Below are 19,140 nucleotides of genomic sequence, written 5' to 3'. Positions count from 1 at the left end.
TTCAAATAAAAAATTAATGTTTTTGTAATCCATACCTACAAACTGCTGCATTCCCACAGGCGAGACCACAGCCATTATGGAAGCCACTGACCCATAAATTCCTAATCAACAAAGAATCTTCTCCAACTTGCAGAAACTGTTCTCTCCCATTAACGGTGAAGTATATTCTGATTGACTGCCAGTACCACGAAGAAACAAGAAGAAAATATGGAATATCAGATGACATCAAAACCACTACATATAACCATAAACACTGACCATGTAATAAATTATTTAAAAGATTTACGTTTATATACATCTATTTAATGTAAATAAAATGAACTCTTGTGTACGTTACTCCATTAATAACCCTGCGTGGTTGATGTGGATTATATGTTTTTTCTAAATAAAAAAAAATGTTTTGGTATTATTTATAACTATAATACGTAAATATTAAGTTACCTATCATTTGCAAGTTCCCTATCAATTACAAAAATAACGTCCTATAGGTTGATGTGTCTGAGTTATTTTAAATGTTTATAAGCTTAAAATCACAGTACTTTTTTAAACATATTTTTCAATATTTAAAAATATTTTTTTATCGTTAAATGATTTAATTTGATAAAATATCCCTTTCTATTCAATCTGGTGCTTTTAAAATTCATGTAGACCTATTAGTTTACGCATAATAACGTTGTAGATAAAATTTTTCTGGAATAAAAAATTTCAATTTTGCAATAGCTGCTACTAGTGAAACTTCTTGAATTTTTTTATAGCAGAATGCATGTGGTATTGTTCCTACTAGAACGCGAAATTAATGTTTTTTGTGCGGTTTTAGAAAAGTTAATAATAATTTTCAAAAAATCGACTATTGAATCAATTTTTGCAATAATTCAGCAAAAAATTAACAAAAATCCATAAAACAAACTGTCCTACCATGGAGGCTACCTATGAAAAGAAGAGATCAAGTTATCATCTCCAGACTACGATTAGGACACACCAAGATCACATATGATTTTCTACTACAGAAGTAACCCAAACCTTTGTGATACGCGTGTGATAGTGATCTAACAGTACATCACTTATTAGTGAAGTGTCCGTTGTACGCATTTTAAAGACAACATGAACAGTTACCTACAACAATAAATGACATTCTAAGTGAAAATAGTGACCACAATCGTACCAAATTTTTTTTGTTTCCTCAGGACTAATCAACAAAATCTAATTGTATTCTTTGTTTTTTTATATATTTATGTTATCTGTAAAATCGACCATTGCTAATAACCCTTGTGGTTGAAGCAGTTTCAAATAAAAAAAAAATAAAAAAAAAATACCTTTACAAACTCTCATTTTAAAGAATTTTCTATGCTATTTTCTTTATTTTAGGATTTTTTCCTAAACATTTAAAACATATTTCAGTTTAAAAAAAAAACAATACTTACGACTTAATCATATGTTCGTACAAGAAACTCGGAATAACGGTGATAGTAACTACGGGGCCAGCTTTCTGAATGATGTTAGTAATTTCCTTGTCTTTCAGTCCTACAACATTCTGTCCATCAACTTCCAGCAGCTGATGTTCGATCAGAACACCGTTTCTAGCAGCCGAAGAATCCTTAACAATTGTGATAATTTTACCATTCTTGTATTGGAATCCTATACAACCTACGCTGTCTTTGTGTAAAGTGATAGTTCTTTCGAAGGGCCTGTCTCGAACAACGACTTTGATACCGTTAACGGGGCTCTTCTTGAACATAGCGTGTACCTAAAAAAGTAATATTGATTAACTGAAACAGAACACACAATAATCTTTTGTCAATAAATCATTGTAGTAATTTGTTCCTAAAGTTAAAATGCAACAACAAAATGTACTTTTGTAATAGGTATGACATGGTGAGACCATCGATGTTATAAAGGAACCTTGTTCTGGATCTTCCTCTACTTCTCTGACCAATAAGCTTATCAAGGAGCCTTTTTCTATGGGTCATTTTGATCCATCTGCATTACATTCCCTATTCACCTCAGATGTCCTATCTTAATATGTTTTACGATATCTGGTTCCTGGTATATTCTATAAAGTTCGAAGTTGTATCGTCTTCTCCACGCTCCATTGTCATTCACTGCTCCATAGAGTCGCCTTAGTACTTTTTTTCGAAACATCCTAACATGTTTCCATTACTTTTTGTTAGAGTCCAGGTGTCTGAACCATATGTTAGGACTGGGCGTATTATTGTTTTGTATAGAGTTTTATTTTTGTATTCCTCGATATAATTGTAGATTTAAGAAGGAGATTGAGCAAAGAATAGCGTCTGTTGGCCGTGCAAATTCTACGGTTTATCTCTGCGGTAATATTATTTTCAGTGTTAAGGAGCGCTTCCAGGTATAAAAATTCGTTTACTGCTTCGATGACGTCGTTTTCTATAAAAAGTGATCGTAGGATTTGTGATTGCGTGCTTATTTTCATGTACTTCATTTTGTTGTTGTTTTATGTTGTTGTTATTAAACCCATTTTTGTAGCTGATCCTTTTAATGTTACATAGGCCTCACGTACAGCGTTTTCCGTTCTCCCAACAATGTTGATATCATCATCAGCATAGGCAAGGATTTGCACATATATTGAACCAATGATTTGTGACATACGTATTACTTTTTCCAGAGCCAGATTGAACAGTATACAGGAGAGAGGATTTCCCTGGCGCAGCCCGTTATTTGTTTTGAAAGGTTCAGACAGTTCCCACTGAATTCTTACTCTACACTTAATTTGTATAAGAATTAGTTTTGTTAAATTTACCAACTGATTTGGCATTCCTAGATCTTCCATTGTTTTGAACATTTCTCTTCTATTCACCGAGTCGTAGGCTGCTTTGTAATCTATAAATTGTGATGAGTATCTATTGCTAAGTATTGCAGTGTTTTCTGAACTCTGAAACCAGCCTGATATTTTCCTACTATTCGTTCTAAATATGGTGTCAAACGGTGCCGTAGTACTGTGGACAATATTTTATACGCTGCATTTAGAATCATAATTTCTCTGTGGTTAGAGCATTCAAAGATATCTATCTCCTTTTTTGTGTATGGTGCAAAGTATTCCAATATTCCAATCATTGGAGAGGGATTTCTGTGTCCATATTTCTTTTATGAGCTGCTGTAGTCCCATTATGGTATCGTGGATGGGAAACGAGTTATCCGAGTGGAATTGTCTGCCTCCCATCGGACGCGTCCGTAGGTGGTTGATAGGGGAACGTCCTAACCAGTCTTAGGACCGGCGGGTAGGTGGGAAATAAAAATACCAACCGCGAACCAAAACATACTAAGATATGGCAACCCTAACAGAAGAGTCGCTGGCCCTCCAAGTTTAGGGGTTGGGCTAGAGGCTGACAACCTCTTCCTGTAAAAAAGCATATATTACAGAACCTCAGGAACTAAATTTTATTATCTTAAACAAAAAATTACTAACGAAAAATTCTTAATGATTGATGTGTCCACATGTATTCCCAGTGAGTCTTTTGAAGTCATTTGAAATAAAATTTCAAAAAACTGTCCCCTTGCAGACCAAAAAGTTATGATTAAAAAAAATCGGTTGCCTGTAAAGTCGGTTTTACGGGCGAAGATTTTACGTGACAACGTCTTTTTCTCGGTAGAATATTTATTGATATGAATATTATTAAATTGCACAATAGGAACAAGGAATTGAATGAAAACAAGAATTGCACAAATTTTAACTATAGAAATATATTTTGTTTGCTAAAACATTGTACATGTAAACTTAAACTTAACTAATTTCTATTTGAGTGATTTTGTTGAGGATAGGACGATGATAGGAGAAATAGCATCGCACCAGCGGACCGATCATGTTTGAGTGGGAGAGAGACGCAAGGCATTCGCCGGTCCGGCGGGCCTCTCTCTCGTTCGGTGACTCATCGTAACAGACGTGAGCGGGCGTTACACTTTTTCATGAGTGACTCCGAGCCACAACCTAATTTAAGACGTTGTCACGTCAAAAGATAGAGATGCTTATGAAAAACAATTTCTAAACAGCATGGAACAATATTGATAAGTTGAGTAGATAACTCGGTGGTAACAATTGCGTCAACAACGTGTGAAACTCAATCTATTTCTGCAGTCCGACGTTTTTCCATACAGTTGAAAAAAATATTCAAATACCACGTTCCAGGATACCTTGTTACCGACAGGGCGAATGTGGAAATAAGAATGTGCATACGTGGAAACAAAATGTTATTGGTCTATTTTTACATGGCTAATAGCTGTTGCTATCATAGTTGTTGTATCATAACTATGATAGTACAACTAGACGAAAATACAAATCCCATCACCATTAAGAGAGGAGGGAGACAAGGAGACGTAATATCGCCAAAGCTTTTCAACCTAACCCTAGAAGACGTCTTCAAAACTAAAAATTGGTCAACCTATGGCATTAACATTAATGGCAACAAGTTAAACCACCCCCCAGATTCGCTGACGACATAGTGATTATAGCGAGCACATTCGAGGAACTGCAAATTATGATGGGGGAACTAGCAGCCAGCTCCCAATACGTCGGCCTAAAAATGAATATGAAAAAAACAAAAATAATGACAAACACAGATGACCCCAGACGTATAACTATAAATGGCAGTGAGATAGAACAAATCCAGGAATATATCGACCTAGGCCAAATCCTGAAACTTGACAAAGAGGACCAAAGTGCGGAAATACTAGAAGAGCAAGACTAGCATGGGCAGGATTTGGAAAACTTAGTTGGATACTTAAGAACCGCAAAATACCCCAATACATGAGGAGCAAAGTGTTCAACCAATGCATCCTTCCTATCATGACATATGGATGTCAAACCTGAACCCTAACCAAGGCAAACATGAATAAACCAGTCACAACAGAAAGAACAATGGAAAGAGCAATGTTAGGTATACGACTGTCAGATAAAAAGAGGAACGACTGGGTAAGATCCAAAACAAAAGTCGAGGACATAACAACAAACATTTCCAAACTTAAATGGAGCTTCGCGGGCCACACTGCTAGACAAAAAGACCAACATTGGAATACTACAATACAACATTGGAGACCTTACGAAAGTAAACGGCCAAGAGGAAGACCACAGATGAGATGGGTTGATGAAATTAAAAGAATAGCCGGAAGAAATTGGAAATATGTTGCTCAGGATAGAGACCGATAGAAGGAGTTGGGAGAGGCCTATGTCCAAACATGGACGACAGAAGGCTAAGAAGAAGAAGAAAAATAGATGTTGCGCTTCACAATACTTAGATGCTGTATCAAAATTCATTCTAAGACAGAAAATGTATGCCTAATTTAGATTTTCGACGGGAATTTAAACGATCCTACTTAACACTGTATCAAATTAAACCGATGCGACCAGGACGATTGGGTGTCCCAATTTTTGAACAGTGTGAGATTAAATAGAATAGCACTTAAGTACGATCGTACGGACCATTTGGTTGGTTCTGTACAGAACAATAAAAAAGACGGTGTACTGTCGAAGGTTGTAGTTCTGTAAGAAATGTGACGTTGGACTTTGTTTTAGAGTCATTCTTTATTATTCACACCAAGTACATGGTAGAAATGTTCTTTTTAGGCTCTTAAATTAAAATAAATATTTAAACATACTCTATATTACTTCCTTTTATCTAGTGTTACCATATGGTCACGGTTTGTAACTATCAAACTAAAAAATCTAGTCAATTACTTTAAGCCAATGTAACTATTTAGTACTTTCTAATATCGGTTTCAACATTTTTGAAAATCAGAAAAAAAAAACGGATATTTGGGTACAAAATGGGTTAAAAGTAGGGTCAACATGTTTTATAATATAAACAGTTACTGCAAGAATGACCTTGTAGAAAAAATAATTAATCTATAGGTTTAAGGCCTTTAGTAAACTATCTAATAAATAAAACCATTCATTGACCTATCCCATTGTAAGATAAAGGAATATCCACAGTATCCACAAAAGATCGCTGATGTCCAAAATAACTCTTACCTTTTCCATCGTATATCCAGCGACGTTTTCATCGTTAATTTGCAAGATTTGATCTCCAAATCGCAATCCTGCCATGGCAGCTGGCGAGTTCTCGACAACGACGCTGACGAATACACCTTTGTTGATGGCTTTGACGCGAACTCCAACTTTGCCATCTTTATCTTTGCAGAGTATCAATTGACGAACTCCGTGAGTGACCTGAGCTCTTTGAAGGCCGACTGATTGTCCAGAAATGGGAGCTATTAGACCAGTAGATGTAGTTTGGGGAACGTTCTGAAAAGAAATTCAATAAATAAAAATATTCTATTTTATAAACAAAACATTATTAATCTTTAAACCATAAAAGAAAGAAAACTCATCATATGTTTCTTATTACTTATGCTTATCGATAAGAAATTCACTCTAGTAGCATTGTTCTGTTTCGTTTCTATTAGGGGTTGTCGTTTTAAAATTAATAATGATATATCTCTAACACGCGAGTTCTAAACCACCTCAGGTAAATAGAAGTAATCAAGTTGATAATAAACATTTTAGCATAAATAAACTGATAAGAGAACAATGTCAAGCTGTAAGAAATTAAACCTGCACATGCAACTAATCATGTTCTGCAATGAATAATATAGATTAAAAAAGTTGTGAAAATAGTTGTGGTGAGTGAAAATAAAGGGTACGCATATGGACTATATTTCTTTGCCATATATTTACCATAGAGAATTAGAGTTTTCGTTAAATGTCTTTTTAAGTTTTATTATCTCATAAATCATCCCTTTTGTATATATTATTTACTATTTACATAATATCTGAGGGGGCAAATCTAGGCTCTAGTCATCTAGGTCAAATTTCATTTTATCGGTATAAAAACTAATACGAAGCGAACGTTTACGTACACTCCTGTATTTTTTTTATTCTATTCTCACTAAAAGGGTTTTTAATAGGCGGTCATAAAATATTTTATTGCTCTATAGTAAAATCTTCCGTCGCTTTGAAAGTTAGGTGTTTTTCGCACCAGCAATTATTCAGCAATTATTTCTGACCCTCAGTTAATCTTGTCTTAATTATCGCACACACAATTAAATACTCAAAGACATAGCAAAGTATTGTTTAAACTCAGTTTTCAAGAAAGACTAAGATGTTTGTAAAAATCAATTGTGCTCCAACAAAATAAAATTACTCACAGTTTACGATTACTTTAACATCGAAATAAATCTCGGCCCAACGAAGATTGATTAATTGACGTCTTTTATAATCAACCAACAGAGAAGTTTTTGTTCTCGTCTTATGTTGGAGGAAACCAACAACCACAACAGACAGTCGTAGTGCAATATGATTAGTACTTATTTCAATGAAAACGATTGAAATAAATTTTGTTTTAATGGCATAAATAAGAGATATTGATGGAAGGCAGATACTTTAACTTGTACGTTGATAGGCTCCCACAATTGTTCGCTAAATAAGAAACATTTAAAATTATTTCCACAGAGGAGAGTGAGTTTGCTGTGCTTTTAAAACAATTATTACTCTTAACTTCCTCTAGTGTACATACATACCATATAAATAATACCATACCTTGTTCTGAAGCTATTTTCTTGTGGCATTTTAAATTAATTACTATTTAAATGGGAATAAGCCACAATTAAAGGTTAAAATACGTTTATTGACGTATTTCCACTTCGAAGATTTCCGAAGTGGAAATTGAATGGTCAGTAAACGTATTTTAACCTTTAATTGTGGATTATTCCCATTTAAATAGTAATTATTACCATACCTGATTACATACCATATAAATAATATAGCTGGTCCCCAACGATTACATTCCACAATTGCACGAAAAAATAAGAAGAAAATTGGAAACACTTTGGCAAAGTTTATTCAAACCTCTAAGAATCCATACACTTACGAATATCCTACTTCCTCTATACATCCCACATATTTTATTTGATTGACACACACACACAAACGCGCCCGTTTTCGTTTGAATTGAATTTTGTTCTGTACTTTCGAGTGTTTTCATTTACTTCGGTTCATTTTACACAAAAAGTGCTAATAAACATTTTTTTCTACAGCGTATAGATTCTTGGTAAATCGATGTTTTCCGTTTTTCCCTCTACGGGGGTGGTTTTAGGAGGAAGCCCGGGGGTAAGAGTGACAAACTATTTTGAATCTTTTTGGGGTTGCAAAATTGGCATTCTCATCAAAATTCAGCTTGTTCGTCTCTTTTTGAGATTAAATCTCTGAGGACTGGACTAATTTTTTTATTCGATTATTTTTATTATTTATTCCGAGAGGCGATTAGTAAATATGGGTATATTATAGTTTTGTTTTGATATCTGTAACATATTTTCAATTCCAGATATGCGATAACAATAATAGAAAGGAACACAAATTGGTTGACATTTTGTAATGCAGATAAGTCAATGATAATATTTATAAAACTTGATTATAAATTTCTATTACAATTAGAACCGTTATCTAAAAATTTCAATTCTTATTCATCCTAACAGACAAATTATTATGTGAAATTAGCGAATCGTGTGATCTGCGTAAAAAAAATGGAGAGAGATCGAAAGGTTGTCAGGTATATAATTTATAGTACTGAACAGTATCTTTCTTCTTCTTCTTTTATGTAGACTTGACTCTGTCCGTTTTTCAATGTGCCTCCAGTAAGTTGTCGTTCCATCTTTTTTGTGGTCTTCCTACTGATCGTCTTCCTATTGGGGAACCATCTCTTGTCTTTACTACTCTATTTGTTGTCATTCGGCTTATATGATCGTTCCCTTCTACTCTTCTATTTCTTACCCAGTTCTTAATGTTCTCCACCTGGCATCTACGTCGTATATCTGTACTTCTAGTTCTGTCACATTGTGTTTTACCAACAATTTTTTAAGTGTTTTCATATCTGCTGTTTCTAATATCCTTTTTGTCCTGTCTGTGTCAGATCGTGTTTCTGCAGCGTATGTCATAGGTCTGATGACTGTTTTGTATATTCTGCTTTTATTTCTTTCCCTATATTTTTATTTCTATATATTGTTTCATTCAGGCAACATGCAACTCTTTTTGCTCTATTCGCTTCATCTTCGACTTCTGTTTCGAGCTTTCTGATAATGTGATGCCTATTATCTGACCTTCCAGCCCCAATGTACGTCTTAGTAAATTTGCTGTTATAACCATGCATTTTGTCTTTTTTGGGGAAATTGGCATGTTAGATGTTCTGGTGGTTATATTAAATCGGTACGTTATAAGTCATCTTCATCTTCACTTTGAGAGTAGTATTGTGTCGTCTGCATAGCAGATTATTTTAAGTTGTTTTCTCCCATTTGATATCCTTTTTAAGTTCTTATTTTTTTATTATTTCATCCGTAATCAAGTTGAACAATAGAGAATAGAGGACTGGAAAATTGCCAGTTTCAATAGGATCAGTTAGTTCTTCTTCTACTTTTAATTTTATTGTGTTGTTTTGGTAGATATTTTGGATCGTTTTGATTGTTCCTAAAGGTATCTCTCTTGCATATAATAGTAAGGCTTATCTTTGGTTAAATAAATCTCTAAGTATTGACAGCGTCAGTTGGTATAAACATTGACGTTTGATTTTAGTTAGATATATTATAATCACTTTGAAAATTATTCATAGCATAGTTTTTATGACACAACTGATAATCCAAGAATGTTATAGAATAGAATATAATATTCTTTATTAATCCAATGTGATCATATTGTGATATAGGACAAGTCAGTTACATAAAACATAATCAACAAAATATAGATTAATATAAAAAAGATATTCAATATAGAGCGTCTCTGAACTCCGTCGGTCCTCATTCCCAGTAGTCTTTTATTAAGTCAAAATAATCATTTAGGTTGTAAAAGCATAATTGGATCAAGCATGATTTTAATTTATTTTTGATGTTTTGAATATTATTTTCATTTCTCATATTAAGTGGCAAACAATTGTAAAATTCAGATCCTGCAAAATCAGGACTAGTTTCAAAAAGAGTTGTGGAGTGTTTACAAACGCTTATCAACCTCCCGTGTCTTGTCGGGTAATTATGAAAGTCAGAGTTGAGGGTAAAATTTTGAAATTTAGTTTTGACGTGAATAATACACTTATAAATATATAAAGCATGGAAAGTCAACAGTCTGTGTTCAATAAAATATTTACGACATGATTGTCTATTATCAATATTGAATATCAATCTAAGAATTCTCTTTTGAGTTATAAAAACTCTAGAAGAGTTCCTAGAGTTTCCCCACAAGACAACATTATAGGCCATATATGAATAAACCAATGCATAGTACACACTTATCAATTGATTGGTATTAAATAGAGTGTTCAACTGAAGGATCGCACAGTAACCCTTATTCATTGTTTTGCAGACTTTAGTAACATTTTCATCCCATGTCATATTACCTTCTAGAATGCTACAAAGAAATAATTTTGTATCACTAAGACGTATTTCCTCAGAACTAACTGTGATCTTATAATCATGGGATGGCTTACAGCGCGAGTAGAACTGCATACAAATAGTTTTCTTTGCATTTACCATTAAATAGTTCCTTTTACACCATGTTGTAAATTCCTGTGCTACCAAGTTCATTTTTGATATGAGTTCGACTTCAGTTGACGCGTCAACTACAATTGTTGAATCATCTGCATAGAGAACTGTATGATCAGCAGTTAAAAAATTTATCAAATCATTGACATATAAAAGAAATATTAAGGGTCCCAATACGGAGCCTTGCGGTACACCTTGATCAAGATTAAAAACAGATGACTTCTTATTATCGACTTTTACTAGGAATTTACGATGTTGTAAGTATGACCTCAATCAGTTCAAGAAATGACCTCGAAAACCAAGGGCTTCTAATTTATGCAGTATAATTTCAATGTCAATAGAGTCAAAAGCCTTAGTTAAGTCAAAAAAGAGTGCACCCACATACCTTTTTCGATCCAAAGCAGCATTCACGCACTCTCTGTAGATTTATTAGGAAGAAACCCATGCTAACATTTATTATTTATATTTATTCAGAAAATTTAACATTTTATTGTAAATACACTTTTCGATAATCTTAGAGAGTACACTTGTTACAGTGATTGACCTGTAATTATCAACCAAATATGGATCTCCCTTTTTGAAAATTGGACTAACTACTCCCGTTTTAAGGTCACTTGTAAACTTGCCATCTTTGACAGATAGGTTGATGATGTGAGACAGAACAGGAGATATATATGAAGAAATGTATTTAATTATTTTAGTGGGGATTTGGTCAATACCTACTGAGCTGGTATAGTTTAAGGAAGATATAACATTGTCAATATCAAATGGTGAGACCTCAGAAAAAAAGAATGTGTTGTTAATTATTGTCATAGTTGTGAAATCCTTAAAGGTATAGTTATTGAAATGTTTTAATAATGAGTGTTTGACTGATGTACAAAAATACGCACCAAATTTGTTTGCTAGCTGTTCTGGATGTATCAATAATTTATTATTATCAGTAATACTTCACTCAAGATTGTTTTTATTTTTACCAGTTTGACGATTCAGTTTTCCATATCTCCTTCCTTCTTTTATTATTTTGATTATGTAAATAACGTTGATATGAGGGTTTTTTTGTATCCTTTACCTTACGGATAAAGTTGGCCTTTTGTATTTTATAGTTAAACATTAAATCTGGATTACCACTAACATTTGACAATATTTTTAAATATTGTCCTAATGTACTTTAAACCCTCTCTAAGGTCACTCGAATGTACTTTTTTTTTCTAAAAGAAGGAATATTTGTATCTTTTACTATTTTTAAACAATTATCTTAGACCTTGTCCTCAGTTAGTTCTCTTTGGTACATTTAAACTTAAATTTTGGCCCACTGTGCAACGTTGCATTTCAACAAGCCTTCAGATAATGACATTCGGCTTCATTGCCGAATATCGAATAGTATGGTTGTGTCATTCATCGTCATCGTGTTGAACAGTTGAAGTGTTACTTATTGTATTACTGTACTGTTATTATAAGTGTTTGTTTGCAAAACGTTTTAGAATTTACATAGAATTATGTCTCCACCTCGACGAAAATGCCATTTTAATGCAGAACTACAAAAGGATTACCCTTTCATGAAAGTCAAGTCTGTCTAATCGCCGCATATTATTTATTGTGAAATATGAAAATGTGACGTTGATATTTCCAACAGTGAACAAAATAATATTAAAGCTCATTTGGGAAAGAAGAAACACACATTGGCAGCTAATGCAGTGACTAGAAGCAATAAATTACATTCATTTTTTAAATCCGCAAGTGTCGGCTCCGAGAAATTGATAAGTGAAGCCAAAGAAGGGACATTTGCATACCATACCATTAGGCATATGCAGTTTTAGATTCCAATTGTACTTCCAACTTGGTTTCCAATTTATTTGAGTCTAAATTTTGTTCTGCTCGAACTAAAAGTGAAGCCATCGTGAAAATATTTTGACCAGAGAATCGCAGTTACGGCTGGAAGTTGATATGGAAAGCAAATTTTCTTAGCATCATTATTGATTCTTCAAATTGCAAGGATACAAAACTAGTACTTTTACTAGTAAGATACTTTGACAGCAAAACCGGCATTCATACATAATTATTGCAGTCAGTGGATTTAACAGGTGAAACATGCGATCAATTACATGATTATGTATTAAATATTTTACAAAAATATATTGTTAACAAAATTGTTGGACTAACAGCAGATAACACAAACACTAATTTTGGTGGAATGAAAAGACAGGGAACTAATAATTTATTTACTAAATGGAGTACTTCTCGGGAGACCTTTAATCGGTATTGGATGTGTTGCTCACATATTCAATAATTGTATTCAACGTGCTACAGATGTTTTATCAATTGATATCGAAGTAATAACTGTGAAAATGTATAAGCATTTCTAGATTTACACTGTTAGAGTTGATAAACTAAAGTAATTTTGTGAATCGGTTAATTATTATGAATACAAAAAAATGTTCAAATTCAACGGAGTTTACAAATGTTTGAACCACTTAAAGCCTATTTTCTATCATCTGAGAATTGTCCCTCAATTTTGAGACAATTTTTCAATGATCCCATTGCAGAGATGTGGATGTAGCTCGTTCATAATGTGGCTTCACAGTTTCATGAAGTTATTCTAAAAGTAGAAGGTGATAAAACAAATTGCGATGGACGCATTATTTTTGCGGCTTAAAATGAGGGAATGACTTGGTAAACTTGAAGACGGGCAAGCCGCTACTGAAAACTTCACTTCACAAGTGAAACATTTTTACACAAAATGTGTAACCTACCTAGAAAATTGGAGTAGAAATCTACATGAATTTAAACAATTCAAATGAATAGATCTAAGAAGTGAAATAACATGGAAAGATATTTGTTATTCTCTCGAAGCTTTTAAATTGCATATCAAGGCAACTATTTTAAATGAAGATCAACTCTTTGACGAACTGGGATATTTGAAAGACATGGCTCCAAGTGAAAAAATTGCTGAGTGGAACAGAGAAGAAAAAAATAGTGAGGATCGATGGCTTGAAGATTTTAATCAATTTAAACTGAAAAACTTTTATTTTTTTTGTCTTCCGGGTACTAGCGCAGCTACCGAGCGTTTATTTTCTATAATAAATAATTATTGGACGTCGGAAAAGTCACAAATGTCCATTTTCACTCTCAATGCAGCGATGCGGGTGTATGTAAATTTTTATGAGACTCGTAATGAAATGTTTCATTTGCTTAGTCGAAACTGGACCTTCTTAAATTAATTTTAAGTTCCAAAAAATATGAATGGTACAAAAAACCGGAAGAAGATGAGGCTATTCCAGGTCCCTCATCTAAAAACTCTTAATTACAGGATTTTTACTTTTTCAAAATTAATATAATCTTTAGTTTAATTGATATAATTTTTTATTGTTTAGCAACATATTGTTTTTAATGTTTAGCATAGTTTATTATTTATTTTCAATGCCAAAAAGTTATGATTGTCCAATAAAAAGATTCATTTTGTGTTTTTACTACATTTTTGTTTTTTTTTTTTTTCAAAAAAATTTATATGGTGACCGTACCTATGTATGAAAATGTGAACGCGCAGTCCGATTGCTGGACTGGAAACGCAGCCTGCCGGAAACTATATGTGCATGATAATATGAAGCGACCTTTAGAACCTTCAAAAACCTGTATAGGATTTTTACGTAAAATCGATGATTTTTTCACAGATGGACTGGGGTATAACAATTATATACTATCTTGTTCACCAAATTTTATTTTTTAGGCGTAATTTTTATTTGTCTGTTATTTATATTCATAATATCGAATTATATTAATTTCTACAATGATGTAGCTAAACTAGCGTAGTCGTCAATAAAAATTCGATTTGGAATTACCACAAGCAATGATGTGACTAATACAAAAGTGAAGATCGCGTAAATGTTGCTTGTTTTCGGATATTACTGAATATAATTATGGATTAATGTTAATACTACTTATCTACGTACTGCGATGTATGAGATAAAAGCAATCAAGTGGTTTAGGGTATTGCAAGAATGATAAATTTGTCACTCAGTTACGATTAAAGTTTTGATGAAATCGATAGGTTGTAACATCAGCTTACAAAACGTTAAAAACTTTTTTCTTCGCTAGTATTAAAAGATTTAACTCTGAATAGTACAAGTCTACCATGGTGAAAATATGATATGAAATAATAGAAAACAAGAACATCAAGGAAAGTTGGGAAAAACGCAAAAATAATATAATAAACGCAGCAACAGAATCACTTTGAGAGAGGAAAGTAATAAACACTAACATATCAAAAAAAGAAAACCCCATGGTTTAGAAAGGAAGTGAAGACAAAATGTGAAGAAAAGAAAGCCTTTTTACAATACAGAACACAACAAACACAACAGGCACACAAGCACTATAAACGAGTCAGGAATGAAACGAATACTTTAGTTAGACAAATAAAAAGGGAACACTGGCAGAGCTTCTCAAAATAGATTTAACACGACTTCTACGGAACACAGAAAGAAATATCGAGAATGATCAGAGGACAAAGAAAAGAGATGAACGAACTAATAAACACATTCAGAAGGAAACATGGGTAGACTACTTTCGATCCCTATTTGCTAAAGGTGACGATAATGAACTACCAACACCAAAGGTGATGGCAAACGAAGAAATAAATATTGAGGAGGAAGGGGTTAAGGAAGCATTCAGGAAATTACAAAACAGAAAATCACCAGGAGAGGACAAAATACAGAAAGAACTCCTAAAGTACGGAGGACCAGATACGACCAAACAACTACTAAATCTAATCCAAAAAATATTAGAACAAAACCGAATTCCTCAAGAATTGAGATTAAGCTTCCTAATACCTTTCTTCATAAGGGAAAACAAATCGGACACGGAAAATTACAAAAATTAACAACCAAAGTGATAACAAATAAACTGAAAGAAACTATAACACTAGCAGAAGAACAACAAAGTTTTAGGTCGGAAAGATCATGCATCGACGCTATATTTATAATGCGGCAAGTGCAAGAGAAATTATTCTTCTTCTTCTTCTTAGCCTTCTGTCGTCCATGTTTGGACATAGGCCTCTCCCAACTCCTTCCATCGGTCTCTATCCTGAGCAACATATTTCCAATAGCAACATATTTCCAATAGAGAGAAATCATTAGAATACAACAAACCGGCATATCTATGTTTCGTAGACAAACACGACCTGACACAGTCACACAAAATTGACACAGAGAGGACAAAAAGGATGTTAGAAACAACAGAGATGAAAACAGAAAAATCGATGGTGACACTATGGGACAGAGCTCGAAGTACAGATATACGACGTAGATGCAAGGTGGAGAACATCAAGAACTGGGTAAGAAATAGAAGAGTAGAATGGAACGATCATATAGGCCAAATGACAACAAATAGAGTAGTAGAGAACGACAACTTACTGGAGGCACATTGAAAAACATACAGAGTCATGTATACATAAAAAGAAGAAGAAGAAGATAACCTCTGAATCCAAAAAAGAGAAGGATAATGAGAAGGCTAGAACCGGAGTTACAGAAACTAGAGAGTTTTTGTGCAAACAAATACGTATACGTAACGTATCTTTTTGACATATAAGCATGCGCATTAATGGTTGAACTAACGTATCTAGATACGTATTACCTAACGTAACGGGCTGGTACGTTACGTTCATACGCATCCCTATCGAGCCGAAGGTAACCGAATGCGCAAGGGAATCTTACCCGATTACCAAAATTTCAACATCCACATCCACATTTCATAAGCACACGTGGTACGTGTATTTTTACATTTGTGGTTACGTATATTTGTTTTGATTTTTATAAATAATGGAAAGCAGTAGAAAACGACTTCACTTCAGCAATGAAGATGATTTGTTCTTGTTGAAGGAAGTTGTAGGCAAGAACCCTTACGACCATCCAGAAAGGTGGAATTTAATTCCAAAGCGAAAAATATTTTTAATTGTATCAAAATTAAAGCGGCCGTATAGTCGTGCAAGATGTGGAGAAGAAGGCCATCTTCTATGTCTTCGTCTTCTTCATCATCAATAAAGGCACCTACATTTAATATCGCGTCCATGTCAAAAATTATAAAAAATATTTTTTATTTATTTTGAATATCAAAAATAGGGTTAAATGACGGACAAGACTGGCACTGACAATTTATTAGTTAATCACTAATTCGGTGAGGGCAACACCATCGTTACGTTACGTGCAGAACAAAAACTATCAATTTAACGTTCATCTTCTTCGATACGTTAGTTCTTTACGTATAGGGAGATACGTTACGTTAGGTAGTTACAAAAACTCCCTAATAACTGCTTGTGTAGTCTAGTTTTCACAGTGATTCTAGGCAACCTATTTGGGTGGAGTTTTGACTTGTTCTTGAATGAATTCAGAATCCAGCAGCCCGCTGAAGTATTGGATTTTTATAATATAATTATTTGACAACCTTTTGTTGGCCAACCACCTAGAGCGGAGTTGAGCCGAAATACATTGATTTCGTATGTTCCGTTTTAAATTCGTTCAATCTGTATGTCGCTAATAACCTCACAGGTTGATGCGACTATGTTTGTAAAATAAAAAATAATGTTAGTTTTTATTAGTTTTAGATACCAGTTGCTGTGCGGATAAAGTTCACTTACATCCACTAAAAAAATATTCAACATTCTGTATCTCAATATAAAATTTATCCCAAATGTTTAATAAATTTTAAGCCATAAAATTGTATGACAAATCATCCAGAACATTTAACATTATTTTGGAAACACCCTGTATGATATCGTTAATGTATATTTTACATATCGCCTATTATAGGATATCGATAGTTAAAATTTTAAAGATATATTAGTCACCGTTATCAATAATAATTGATGATGAGTTAAGATAAATAAATAACAACCTAATATAGCTACCTAAATAAATGTGACATAAATTTTTTAAAATTTAAGTAATTGTGCAAAATATTTAATATTTACTTTAAAATTGTCTAGTTTAGGAGGTCAATGGTTCAAGAAACCGAATAAAGTGTTACTGTTATTTCTTTCTAAATATGACTCACTTTAAATTATATAAAGCTGTAAAACACATTTTAAAAGACAATGAACCTATTCACATATAATTTAGTATACAACAAAAATTATTTCATTAAAATTCACAACAGATATCTTTAAAAAGAAAAAACTACTAAAATCTATTTATAAATTTGAAATTATTCTATTTTTAGAGCATATATATATTATATAAAATAACGGATTTATTACGGCTGTCGCCGCTTCTCCGCCCCCAATTTCCATCTTTTTCTGTCATATGCAGTTGCCTCTTCTAAGTCTCTTGCCGCCATTGCTTCATCAATATCGTTGCGCCAACTTCTCCGTGGTCGTCCTCTCTTTCTTCTTTCAGGGGGGATCCATTCCAGTACTCTCCTAGGCCATCTGTACTCTGGCATTCTTTTAACATGTCCGAACCAGATTAATTGTTTTCTTTCTATGTCATCATTGATATTTCTCTCCATTTTCATTTCGTTTCTTATTTGTTCGTTTCTAACTCTCTCCAGTTTCGATCTACCGCAGCTTCGTCTCAGATAATCCATTTCTGTCGTCAAAAGTTTGTTTCTATTTTTCTAGAGCCTATAATTATCATAAAAAAAAACAGAAATTCTAACGGTAATATAGCGACTTAAATAGGCAGAAGCTAATGAGCAACCAGTCACTGGTCCACATTGTTATATTATAGCAGAATAAGCGCAAATTGATAGAAATAGGTTATTTTCAAGCATTTTGTGCAAACATTTCTATCAGTGTTTTTTTCATTTCTCTGTCCGTTGCTTGTCTTTTCCAATTGTTTATTTTTCTGTCTGTGATATATTACAAAAATTATTTTCAAATATAACTTTTGTTATATTTTGTACCTTTTGTAAATAAATTCTATTTTGTGCAAGTTACATTCAGTTATACTCTATTCTCCGTATGCCGTCCTCCCTTCGCGTTGGTGGTTTTTCCCGGCTGCTAATATCTTCACGGAATCTCCATAATCTTAAGTCCGTCGATCATTGCTGAGCCGTGCTAGATGTCCTGCAAATCTCCATTTTGGCCTTGATATTTTTTCTATGATTTCTTCTATTCCCGTTCTGCGAATCTCTTGCGTTAATGTTTATTTATTTATTTAATAAATTTATTAATGTTTGTATTTTGAAAACGATTTCCGAAGTGGAAATTGAAACGTCAATAAACTTATTTTAAACTTTAATTGTGGCGTATTCCCATTAAAATAGTAATTACTTTAAGAGGCCACAAGAAAATAGATTCAGAACAATAGTCAGAGTCCTTATTTGGATTAATTACAATGGGTTGTATTTTACAACTTTGCATAAACAGATAGGACTGTTCAACTTTTACAATATGTTGTTCTGAATTTTTCCAGATTTCTACCGACATATTATTTATAACAGTTTTAATTAACTGTATAACAGTGGCACTCACGGTAGAAGAACTATCTCACCTTTACTTTGACTTGGTGCCACATATGCCCAATAGGGTTAAATACACAATGGTATAGAGGAAGAGGTAACACTGCTTTGCGAAGTTATCACATAAATATTTCTTTTTAACATTAACTG

At 33.2% G+C, this 19,140-nt stretch overlaps 1 protein-coding gene across 1 annotated transcript in view; it reads right to left on the bottom strand.

The window, feature by feature from the left end:
* The window catches only part of LOC140436710 (syntenin-1-like), a 29,202-nt gene that overhangs the window by 2,910 nt on the left and 7,152 nt on the right, over positions 1 to 19,140 (bottom strand). Inside the window, exons 3-4 of the mRNA XM_072525758.1 lie at positions 5,993 to 6,265; positions 1,422 to 1,744 (exon numbers count right to left, since the gene is read on the bottom strand). Coding sequence (XP_072381859.1) covers positions 1,422 to 1,744; positions 5,993 to 6,265 — 596 coding nt within the window. The remainder of the gene's footprint in view (positions 1 to 1,421; positions 1,745 to 5,992; positions 6,266 to 19,140) is intronic.

Source organism: Diabrotica undecimpunctata, chromosome 3 (genome assembly GCF_040954645.1).
Source record: "Diabrotica undecimpunctata isolate CICGRU chromosome 3, icDiaUnde3, whole genome shotgun sequence".
Classification (NCBI taxonomy): domain Eukaryota; kingdom Metazoa; phylum Arthropoda; class Insecta; order Coleoptera; family Chrysomelidae; genus Diabrotica; species Diabrotica undecimpunctata.
Note: the sequence above shows the minus strand (reverse complement) of the source record. Positions and strands in the feature narration are given on the sequence as shown.